This window comes from Crocodylus siamensis, chromosome 4 (genome assembly GCF_052110815.1).
Source record: "Crocodylus siamensis isolate JL-2025a chromosome 4, ASM5211081v1, whole genome shotgun sequence".
NCBI classification, from domain to species: domain Eukaryota; kingdom Metazoa; phylum Chordata; order Crocodylia; family Crocodylidae; genus Crocodylus; species Crocodylus siamensis.
Window position 1 is genome coordinate 199,685,731 of NC_143398.1, and position 12,831 is coordinate 199,698,561.

Below are 12,831 nucleotides of genomic sequence, written 5' to 3' on the forward strand. Positions count from 1 at the left end.
AGTGATACAATCTATCAGTTTCAGCTGGGGGGGTAGCACTGAAAACAGAGTTTACCTACAAGTAACTCTAAAGATCACTCAGCAAGAATGCAAAATTAATAGCAGCTTATTCATTATTTGTAGCAAAAGAGCACGTGGTCATTTTTGCTGACATTTCTTCCCCACTTGTATGACACTATTCTGACTTGGAAATTTCCTTTGCCTATTGTGAGTTTTCTTTTAAACCAATATGAGTTGCTTAGACTGCAGATCATAGTCACCTTTCCATTCCTCCTGTGGAATTTCACATCGTATATAGTTTGCACTCTTGGCTGATTGTCGGAAATAAGTATGTCATGCTGTATGAATCCAAGAGACTGACTGAAGTATTTAAAGCTGGGTTAGGTCTCTGGAACCAGAAGTAGATGCATATAAGCTCTTTTCTTATGTTGTATCCTTATGCCCTCCTAACATACACAGTTTTGAATTATGACTTTAGATACATAGGGTGATCATTAGGGCTGTGCGAAGCTATGGTCCCTGATTTGATTTGGCAGAAATTTGGCCCAATTCAGTGGCCAAATCTCTGAATCCAAATTGAATCACAGGATCCTTTAATCTTTCTGAATTGAACTGGAACCCTCTCAATTGATTTGGAGAGATTGGGAAAGACTTGGCAATTTGGACATAGACACAACTTTAAATGTTTTTTCTACATACCTCTAGGTAGCAGGCAGTTTGTGAGTGCTGCAATGCTGGGGTGCATGAAGTGTCCTACAGAAGCACAGGGGGCTCCCCAGTGCACTTGGCAGCAGCACCAGGGGGCTCCCCTGCAACTCCTCATCTCAGCGACTGATGCCTCCTGGTTCTGGGGAGGGGGCACCCAGGGTCCCCCACAGCCAGTCACCAAGCCAGGAGGCTCCCCAGTGGACCCAGAAGTGGCCCAGAAATCTGAATTGAATAGGGCCTGCTTCGCACACCCCTGGTGATCATTCCATAAAATCACATGTTAACATTTTTAAAGTGTGAAAAAAATGATGAAAATGTTGGGGTCAAGAATTAATTTGAAAAGCCCCAAAGCAAAAACTTCTGTGTTGTCTCTTGAAATTATTTATCCTGGTTGCCAAACTTCTGACATTCAGTAGAAACCTTGAATTCTTCTAAACTTCACTATAGCAAGCATTAGGCTTGTAACCAGGACTGAATTTTATTCATTACTATTTTTATGTGCGGTTGAAAACCCAAAAAAATGCTGTTTATGTCCTTTTGGGCCATTTATTCACTAAGATCCTTAAAATATCAACCCATCATCTAAGGGAAGGATTCTCAGATTTTTTTTAAGGCCTGGTTGAAAGTATAGGTACAACTACAAGAATTATACTTGCGTGAAGTTGCGAGTGAAAACTGCAGAGCTCACAAATGAGATTCTGAATGAATCTGTTATCTTGGAGTGGGTATAGGCATTACACTTAATGTGCTTTAAATGCACAGAAAGCATTTTACAGCCATAACAGACCAACCATTCATAACTCATAAAGTGCTTTAAAAACGGTGGATCCTGCTCTTAGTTAACCATGGATTGACATGAATTAACCTAAAGCATTTCTGTCAGGACACTTTATCAAACATCTGTGCCAGATCCCATCAAGGGTTAACTTAAAGTATGAACACCCCCATCCCAGGCAGTATTGCACAGGACTGCTGTAGCCTGAATGCCAGGCTGGCCCCATCCCCTCGACTGGCACTAACCTGAGTCAGTGACAGCTGAGGCTGCTGCACAGCCCTTCAGCAGCCCCGTCCTGCTCTTTCCCCCCACCAACCCCATCCAACAAGCTTTGGCAAGGAGAGGGGCCTCACAGCAGGGGCACTCTGTTCCCCTACATGGAACCAGCAATCACCCTAAACACACCAAGAAAGCTATAATATACAGCCAAGCCCTCCAATACTAGCGAATTTGCACCAAGGAGAATACCCGCAATTGTCACCTCACAACTCTCAAAAGGGCTTTCACCCAACAAGGACATTCGTCCAGAGAGCTGGATTGTACTTTTGAAAGAGCCACCTGGATACCATGGGAGGAATTGCTTCAGTACAAAAAGAAAATCCCCATGAATCATATACCATTAGTTATCACATGCCATCCTTCCCTGGAACCTATATGGAAAATCTTCAGACAATTGCAACCCATACTGGTAAAAGGCTCAATTCTTAAAAAGATCTTTACAGGGCCACCCATTCCAGCCCTTAAGCAAGCACCAAACCTCGCCAAACTCATCACAGGAAGCAAACTTCCTATGGCCCAAAGCACGCTGAATGGATCCAGACCATGCCAGGACAAGAAATGTAAAGCCTGCCAACACAAGTCCATCACTCCCACAATAAACACACCCCACAACACAACCATCACCATTCCTGGATCTTATGCCTGCACCTCCAGAAATGTAGTATATCTCATCCAGTGCACCAAATGCCCTGATGGAAAATATGTAGGAGAAACCGAACAGCAACTGCATACCAGAATGAACACACACTAAAAAGCTATCAAAGACAAAAATATCCAGTTACCTGTGGGGTGCACACTTCTCACAAGACAACCAGTCCCTCAGTTCTAATCCTCAAAGGGAATTTACAAAACACTTTTTATAGATGAGCCTACAAATTTCACTTCATAAATCTACTGGATACAAAAAATTATGGACTAAATACAGTCATAGGATTTATGGCATATTATAACCTGTCTGCCATCTGATAATCCCAGGTAACCTGTCTGCATGTTACTAGCTACAGTCTATCACCAGTTTCCCTCTTCCCCCTCCCCTCCACAATCTGTCTCTCACCTATTGTCTTCCATTCCCTCTGAACCTCACTGCCATGCATTTGCATTTTCACAGAGCTGCAATTTGCATTTTGGCTTCTGTTCTACCCAGGAGAGCACACAAAACAACAACAGACTCTTCCTATGCCTGAAGAAGGGTGTTTGTGCCCAAAAGCTTGCAAAGCACAATTTTTCCAACTATTTAGTTGGTCTTATAAAAGATATCATATCTACCAGAGAACCTTGTCTTTCTACGCACTTATTTTAAATATTCAAACTTATGTTTTCCCTATTTAAAATTACTAGATGTGCTTGGGATATTCAACCTTTGTTTTTCGTTTTAAAATGTTCCTATGGAACAGTGTTTAACTGATGAACATTTAGAGTTGTTCTTTCACTGTCTGGGCGGGTGAAGTAAACTGAAGGAGCCAACAGTTGGAAATTAACGTGAGATGTGATTTTTTCACAAGTCCTTTTCAGTGTGCTAAACTGTGTTCTATGCTTATGCCATTGTAGGAAACATCACATCAGCTGGAAGCGGCTGTAAGAATCATTAAGGAAGGGGATGAATTTGAACCTGCAGAGATGGCAACTTTTTCTAACAAAGCTGAACTTCTAAATGAAGAACTGAAAACACTTAGCAAAAATATCAGCTCAAAACTAGACATTCTAAAAGCTTATGTGGCATTTTTAAAGTCTGCCAAGGAGGTATATATTAGCTCCTTACTTCCCAGACCTCATTCTTTAGCTTCAAAAGAAAAAGGGGATTTTTGTCTAGTTTAAAACAGCCTCTAGAATTGCTAAGATATGGCAGGTTTATAGACCTTCTTATGCTGCAGTCTATTCTGAAGGAGTTCATGTCCCTCAGAAGAAGTCCTTGCTTGATTCAGTACTAGAATAGAATAGATTACAATAGAAAAATAGATCAGAGCATTTACAGTAGTTAAGAACTAGTGTCTGTGCAGTGATTAGACTATTTTAAATACACCAGTTCAGAAATCAGTATAATTAAACCAGTTCAACCCCTACAGTGGATATCAATGGAAAAGTGTTCACATCAGTGTAGCTTGTTTCAGCATGGACACGAATTTTTTTATATTGTTATAATTACTGTGTTCACCTAAGGGGCCAATTCCAATTTAACTAAACTGTTTTTTCTATTAATTGAGTTAAATGAGTGTCAATATCAAGTGTAAGCCAGCCATAACAAAGGCAAAAATCAAGTCCTAAATTTTTAAAACACTTTTATTAATCAATGTGAATCAATAATAGAATTTCTTTTGCGTTGTTTGCTTGTTGAACTACCTCAATAGTATCAACGAGGCCTATGTGAAGCGGCTAATATTCGCTTCGGATTCGGCGGATTCAGGGGGACAGTGATTTGATTTGGTAATTCGAATCACTGTCCCACATCAATTCTACCAAATCCGATTTGGAGATTTGGCTGCTGCCAAATGAGCTGAATCTCCAAATCACACAGGCCCATCCCCCACCCACTCTCCCAGCCCCACCCGCCCCAGCTCCTGGCTCTCTCCAGCTGCTGCCAGGCGGGGGGCGATTCCCGCTGCCTTCCACTGCCCCATGCCACATTGAAGGACTTTGTCACAAGCCCTTGTACCCCCTTCTGCTGTCCCAGCACCCCCGCCTCATGGCTGCCCCTCCTGCCCCAGCTCCTGGCCCTTTAAAAAAAACAAACAAACAACCCAGACTCACCAGCTCCTGCCCAGGCCAGGGCAATCCCTGCTGCCCAACACTGCATGAGGGGGCTCTTCCACAAGCCTCCACAAGCCCACAGGCACCAGTGAGTCATGGTTTGGGGTTTTTTTAAAGAGCCAGGAGCTTGTGGAGGTGGGGCAGCCATGGGGGGGGGCAGGAGAGCAGGCAGACATTGGGCAGCTTGTGGCAGAGCCCCCCACACAGCATGGGGCAGTGGGGGGCAGCACGGATTCCCCCCCACCTGGCAGCACCCAGTGAGTAGGGGCTTTTTTTTTAAACAACAGGGAGCTAGGACCAGGTGGGGAGGGCTGGGAGAGCAGGCAGGTGTTGGGAGGTGCTTAGGGGGACTGGGGGAGCAGGCAGGGGATGGGGCCTAGCAGGGATCCCCCATGGTCCCCTCCCCCCTCCCCCCTCCTCCAGCCTCCCCTCCTCTCACTTACCAGCATGGAGTCCAGGTCCTGCTCCCTGCTGAAGCTCTCTGAATCTTTTCCAAATCAATTCCGAGAGCTTCAAATTGACTCAGACCTTTTAATTGGTCCCCTGATTAAATTAAGATTTGGAGATTTGGCCACTGAATGAGGTCAAATCTCCTCTGAATCGAATCAGCACCTGAAGCTTCACACAGCCCTAGTATTAACCAGTATTTTTCTTGTGTGTTTTAATCTAAGTGAGAACAAAGGTTGAAATTAATCTTTTAGATTATTATTTATTGTTACTACTGAAGACAGCTTGAAAACTAGATCACATTTATTTGTCTATGTCCTAATGTTTGACTTCTTTTAATTTTTTCTGTCTATAATTTGTGGTGTTCTGTTTGACAAATGCTGGTTTGAGCTACTTCACAGTAAATGCTGCAAAGTGCATTATAATATTGATATAATGTAATGATATCTCAGAGAACTTGAAGAAATTGTTAATAATTTTAAAATGTGTTGCTGGGTGCTGTGAAACTTCCACCCTCGGTCCCTAACTTATTTCCCAGCAGTTCAATAGTTTTCAAGAACCCATTTCTGCTTGTTTTATTATAGTTCAGGTTTTGGAGAGAAAGGTATATTTAAAACATGGAAGAGATTTATTACTGTTTTACTCCAATCTACCACTGTATCTGGATTTCAGTAATTTACTTTTTGCAATTTGAAGCATTTAAATTGACTCTTGTGTATTTCCATAGGTAAATGATGATGCTGAAAGACTGAAGGAATTCTTCAAATCTGATGCTCTACACATAGACAGTGAAATAGAAAACAAGACTGTAATGGAGACAGCTGAAACTCAATGGCAGACAGTTGTAAAGAAGATTCTTTCCACTGAGAATATGGGTCATGGTTTTCTTAATTTAGTAAATATGGTGAGAAATGAAGTTATCACCTTAGCCAGGATTATTTGTTGAACTCACAATAATACCTTCAATTAGACACTAGACTACAATAACCAGTGACAAATTAAGTTTAAAACTCTGGATTCTGATCACATCTCAAGCAACCTGTCCAAGGCATGGCATTTCTAGTGTTTGTCAAGACGGAAAAAACAGAGCACTATTGGAAATAAGTTAATTCAGCAAATGGCAGTGTCATCATTAGTTTTAGTGATGGAATGGGACACAATTTAAAAAAAAAATTTGCACAATGGAAATTCCCCAAAAATTTATTTGGAAAACTGAAAACATTTCATTTTAACTTTAAAAATAAAAGAAAACATTTTGACATTCTCAAAATGGAATGCATTAATTTAATTTTGTTGAACTGATCTGGAAAGCTTCCTTTCAAGTCTGGTAAATGTTAAACTGCATTCCCTAACACATTACTTTGTAATTTTTTGTTGCCCTTTCATTGTCCCATATGACCTGAGAAAAGCTTCCATGCAGACCAAGTTTACTAATCTGTGTGTCTACTTAGATAAAGTGGTTTTCCAGTGAGCTTGGCTCATAGGATATAAAAAATAGAAGCATGCGATTTTTTTTAACTGACTGAAAATGAAATATCTTAGGTCAATTAAAAAAATGTATCTTGATACAGGTTAAAGTGGCCCAAAATAAAATATTTAATTGGATCAAGAAATCTGGACAGACATTTTGATATTGTAGAAACTGTATTTGCCATTAGAAAATCATTCCAAAAGGAAAGTCTTCTTTAGCTGTATCATAATGTCAGGACACCCCAAGGCAAACAGCACAGTATTGATCCAGGTCTTAGTTCCAAGTGGTAAATTAGGCACCTAACTTAGGTGGAATTTAAGCCCCTACATTGCAAAAAGTGATCCAAAATACTCCTGCTCCAGCACAAAACTAATCAGTTGCCTATATTCCAGACTGCAAAGTTTCCTAGGCATGTAAACTTTGGGCTAGGGACAGACATTATATATAAACCAGTTTAAATGATCAGAAACTGGTTTAAACCTGTAACAGAACAGATGTTCAGTGCAGATAAACCAGTTTGAGAATTGCTGAAACCAGTTTGAGATAAACCTGGTTCAATGTAGTATCAGACTTAACTGATTTGGCTCAAACCAGTTTATACAATGTCTGTCCCAGACCCCTTGCTGGTTTAAAGTAACCCAGATACCCCCAGCATCCCAGCATGCTCTCTGGGTTGGGCAGGGCTCTCTGCTCCACAGCAGGGTTGGTCCCTCCCCTCTGCTCCCTGGCTGGAGCTTCAGAGACTGCGGGCTGCTTCCCTCCTCCCCTCACCACTCCCTGCTAAGCAGGAATTCCCCCCTCCCCTCTGCCTTGCTGAGGAGGTATCTGTGTATTAGCTAGCAGACCACATGCTGGCTACAGTCTGTGCTGAATCAACAGGTAGACTCAACAAGTAGCTGGTAATGTTCCTCTGTTGTTTTCTTAATTGGATGATAAATACTGTTATGAATTCCCTGCTAGGCTAATCAGAGCTCCTGCCAGAGCCTGGCCACACCCCCATCAGCTTCAGGCTATGCAAGGAAGGGAGAGCTGTTCTAGCACCCCAGCTTCTAGCCTAAGCCACTGCAAACATGTGCTTGCATTTCTGGGATGTCTGTCTGGTTACAAAACTGATTTAGCCTAGCCAGGTTAGACTAACCTGCAAAGATCAAATCAATTCAGGCTCAGGCTTTTTGAATGTCTGTCCTTTGGTGTCCACATATGCTGAGAAGCAAACCAGTTTGAGCAAGCTGGACACCCAGCACCCACTTAAACTCGATTATAATCCAGATATAAGCACAAATAACACATCTACAGCTTCAATACAAAGCACAGCAGCCACAAAAATATTCATTTGGAACATAGCTAGTGTTGATAGTGGTCGATCTGCTGTGCACTTCTTATATAAAAACTATTGTATAGGGCTTTAAGTACCCACGTGCAGAGTGGGAACCCTGAGGGCTCTTCAGCCTAAGGACAGTTAAACCCACATCTCCTGCTTCCCAAGAGAGTGCCCTAATCATCAGGCACAACCATAGAATAGTCTATAAGTTGCACCCATTACTCCTCCTTTTGAAACTGGGTCAGTCCAAAACCAAGAATACAAGAGGAAAAGAATGAACACAAGGGATCATGACTATAACTTAACAGAAAAAGCACTCAGCTTAGAAGTGGGACACCTGGGTTCTGTGCTTTCTGGATTATTTCTTCTTATTTAGTCACTTGCTAATATAAAATGCTTTAAACTCCTAATCTTTTTTTTGTTTTGTTTTTAGGGGTTTTTTTGGTATTCTTGTAAAAATGTTGCAAGTGAGGTGTGGGAGAAAGGGCAGAATTATTCTGAAAAAATAGAAGTTACATTAATATTTTATTTATCAGGTAAATGAGAACCTCATATTAAAGGCAGGCAATGTTGTGCGAGTAACTAAAGAGGCTCTTGATAATCTGAATAAAGTAAAGGAAGACCTGACAGAAATTTGGACAACCTGGAAGCTTCAAATAAATCAAGTTAAGTCCATCAAACAACAGAGCTGGAAACTTAAAGAGCAGTTTAAAAAAGTAAGTGAAACACGACTGACAAAAGAGTGGTGCTAAATAGGGCTGTGAAAAGCTTTGGGTGGTGATTCAATTCAGAGGAGATTCAGCATGATTCAGTGGGATGAATAGATTCAAAGCTCTCCAGATCTTCAGAAAAGATTCGGAGAGCTTTGATGATTTGGACAGTCCCTGATGGCTGCAGCAGGGAGCAACAGCCAACTCTGAGCTGGTAAGCACAAGGGGCGGGGAAGAGGGAGCTGGGGGAGGGGACCATGGGGGACCCCTGCCAGCCCCCAGCCCCACCCCCAGGGCTGCCCCACCTGCCCCAGCTCCCGGCCCTTAAAAAAAAAAGCCCTGGTGCTCACCAGGTTTTGCCAGGTGGGGGGAAATCCCCACTGCCCCATGCTGCATCAGGGGCTCTGCATGAGCCCCCTGACACCCCCCACTCCCCAGCCCCCCCCCCCCCCCCCCCCCCCCCCCATGGATGTCCTGCCAGGTCTCTGGACCTTTAAGAATAAAAAAAAATGAGAAAAGCCCTGGGACTCACCACTCCTGCAGTGGCCTTGGGGCTTAAGGGTGCTCATGCAGAGCCTCCCACATGGCATGGGGCAATGCGGGGCAGCAGGAATTGCCCCCCACTAGCAGGGTTTTTTTGTATTTTGTGGGGGGGTTTTCTTAAAGTTGGGGATTTTTGTTTAACAAGTACCGGGAGCTGGGGTGGGTGGGGCAGCCATTGCTAGGCTGGGGGGAATGGGCCTGGCTGATTCAAAGATTTGGCAGCAGCTGAATCTCCAAATCAGATTTGGCCAAATCTATTTGGGACACTGATCTGAATCAACAACTCAAATCACTGTTCCCCAAATTGGCCAAATCCAAATCCAAAGCAAATACTAGCTGCTTCACACAGGCCTAGTAAACATTTCTGCATTATTATTAGTCTGAATAATAATAATTTATTAGTTTTCTCTTCAACTAATAATAAATCATGTGAGAGAGAAAGATTGTCCTGTGGTTGGCATAACTCTATACTTCATCTCTTCAATATTCCTCATATCATATCTTGGTAGTGCTATAGAAAATTTTTCAATATTTTGTTGATACTAAATGATTTCAACCAACTGCATTGCATTATGCAGTTGGACATATTCTGACATACAGATGTTAGAATCAAGACATACCTCATTAAGCACTCCTCCAAAATGCCAGGTCTTAGCTTTCACTTGATTTTTGACTACAGAAAAGAAGATAGAGCAATATTCTGTTGCAAAGAACTCAGACCACAACAGGTCAGAATGTTTTTGATATGGATTCCTATTTGAAATCTCTGGGTTTATCTTGGGAATCATGTATAGGTGTTTGCACACCTACAAGTGCTAATATTGAACAACACCACTGAAGAACTGTTATAAGGATCTAGAGGCAACCTGGCTGAGAATCACTGAAAAAGACATCTATTCCTGCTTTATAACTTTCTGTGACCTTTTTAAAGAGCAGTGGATTTGAGCAAATAAGACAGGTGAAAGTTCAATGTGAATAACCCTACTTATCTGATAAATACAATATCATTTTATGGGATCCCAGTGATGGAACTCATATTTATATTTCTTAAAATGTACTTGTGAAATACTAGCTTTTAATTTAAGATGTAATTAAAGCAGATAAACATATTTGGTTGTTGTTTCTCTGTATCCTTTAGACTACCCACAGTTCAAAAATTCTTCAAGAGGCACTCAAACTGGCCACAACTGTCGACCTTGGAAGTAACCTTCACATTCTTTTGGATCTACAAAAAAAAATTAACCAAATGAAACCAGAGTTTCAGGTGAGAAAATGGATTGTGTTTATGGGAGGCAAGGATTTTTTGTGATTTCTCTTATTAGATCAACTATGCAGTTGGCTGAGATGCTGGACAAATCTTTCTTAGACCTGAGGAAAGGCACTTGATGCCCCAAGTTTGTCCAATAGCTCTCCAAAATATATAGCTGGTCCAATAAAAGATAACATAATAAATCCTTGCCTCTTGTACGTTTCCCGGACCATGATGTCTACAACAGTACTCCAACACTACTATATTTATGGGATTCAAGGAGAAAAAGGATCTGATCATACAGGCTTATTGCTTGCGTTGACTTCAGCTGGACTACACACACTGTTTATGTCTGCAAATTCATGACGTTCTATTTTATGCTGTATGTGGAGTTGTATGAATGGGCACACACACTGCCACTGCTTTCTGTGTAGTGTAAACTCCTCAAAATGTCTCATATGATACTGTCTGCACAGGGAAAGGGTTAATGTACAGAAGAAAGGCTAGCCTAGTGTGCAAGAACAGAAAAAATTGCCTAGTTCCATACTTAGGAGCTGTATAGCTGATTAGACAGGGGTGCTTAGGGAGTTTCTTGCCTTCTCTGTATTGTATACCTGTTTCCAGATGCACAGATTCACAGAAGTTTAGGTCTGAAAGGAACTGCGTGAAATTATTCAGTCCAGCCCCCTTGCTCTGGGCAGGAAAGACTGCTCGAGTCAAATAACCCCAGCAAGGTGTGCATCCAATCTCTGTATGTCCTATTCTCTTCATTCACTGCAGACTTAATTCCTAAATTGTCCTGCCTTCCAGCCTTCAGAAGATGAGTCCTAGCACAGTGCCTCTATTGATCCCCTCTAAACCTAGAAATCATCCAGATCCAAGATGGCATTACCTGAGAATTACCTTGTAGCCAATAATCAATATCTGACTGAAACTGAGAAAGGAATGTAAATACCACAACGATCCTTCTTCATTGTATTTAGTTCCCTCACATTTGTGAATCTGTTATAATCCCAACATGCCTAAAGACATGAGAATATGGGAAACAAACTGCTAGAATATCCTCCACTCAAAGTCCAGATCTGGGCCAAACCTTTCCAAACTATAGGATTTCATGGATTTGAGATTTTGGTTCATGCCAAAATGTCTCAGTTCAAAGATAAGGTGAGCATCACATAGTGGCACTTACTTGCTTTTCCAAATCAACCTGCCCATCCCTTATTTATGTATGTATTTTATTAAATGTAAGATAGTTCCTGTAAATCTAAGTAAACTTGAGTGTCTGGGGGTTTTTTTAGCAACTAAGTGCTGAGGTTGAATACGTGGTGAAATTATCAGAACAGCTGAGCCTAAAAGGAGTTCCTGAGCAAGAAAATTCTGAGAAAGTAAGTGAACTTATTCATCTTCATCAAAAGATAAAGGACATGATGACAGAATATGATGACATTTTCAACAAGACAGTCAAATTCCATCATGTTAAAGAAAAAGTGAGTATAATAATCTTTACCATAAATATAACTTTCTTCCTCGCAGATTTCATCATTTGTCCATTTTTGGTACTACCTATCATCTTTCATTTGCCACAGACTAATGACATATTTCTACTTATGGACATAAACTAAAACACTAGATCTTAAACCCTCTAAAATTAGAGGAGTTCATAGTCTGGACCTAAATCCAAATTCTGTGCTTTAGACTCATCCCTATGTAATTTATATTAATATATGATGGTGAAAAAAGAAAGGGTATCATTTCATTTAAGGAATTATCTCAAATACTTGCTAATTTTCTAGATGGACTGTCTCATAAAATCAGGAGAACTTGAGATTCCTGAAACAAATGAAGTTCCTGATGATGCACATCAAGCTAAGGTCCACCTTACTAATACTCTGGAGAAACATGCACATATCAGACATCTGTACAAGCTGGCACTTACCCTGGGAGTGGATATCTTATCTGCAGTACAGAATCCTGTAAGTAGCATCAGAATGATCTTTAAAATTTGAGATAAATTTGTATATCTAAACTACATCATATCCTGAATTCAAAGAGCATATCCAACTAACATCTGTGATGTGCATACAGCACAGTAAAGTATTAAAAAAAACTATATGTACAATCTAAAGAAAGGCTGAAAAAAACAGTAAGCAAAATGGTTAGGTCTTTTCACACTTTTGTTTACTTTATTGAATCTGATCAATCTGCAGATTTTGTTGCCCACCACACTAAAACAATGTTGACATATACTGTTGATGGGTCACATTAACATTATAAATTATTGTGGCACAGGAAATACACATTTATTTTATCTGCAACTTTGCTATTAGTTTAAAATTAGATCTTTTGTTAACGGAACCATATTTTGAAAATGAGAAAACTGAGTCCAAATAGGAGGCAAAATACAGAAACATGAGCACCAAAGGGAAAAAGCTGCCTTTTCCTCCCTAACACTCTTTGTAAAAGTCAGGTCCTACTAGCTGGTTTCCTGACAGTTGCTTAGTTGCTTATAGGTTTTAAACTCCTAATGCTTTTTTCAGGTTGCATTGCACATACATTTTTTATAAATCAAATGGTGGTAAACAT

General features: G+C 40.9%; 1 protein-coding gene across 1 annotated transcript in view; it reads left to right on the plus strand.

Moving 5' to 3' along the window:
• The window catches only part of CCDC141 (coiled-coil domain containing 141), a 180,316-nt gene that overhangs the window by 120,760 nt on the left and 46,725 nt on the right, over positions 1-12,831 (plus strand). The window contains exons 12-17 of the mRNA XM_090041708.1: positions 3,311-3,502; positions 5,682-5,858; positions 8,283-8,462; positions 10,138-10,263; positions 11,547-11,735; positions 12,042-12,221. Of these exons, the coding sequence (XP_089897834.1) occupies positions 3,311-3,502; positions 5,682-5,858; positions 8,283-8,462; positions 10,138-10,263; positions 11,547-11,735; positions 12,042-12,221 (1,044 nt within the window). The remainder of the gene's footprint in view (positions 1-3,310; positions 3,503-5,681; positions 5,859-8,282; positions 8,463-10,137; positions 10,264-11,546; positions 11,736-12,041; positions 12,222-12,831) is intronic.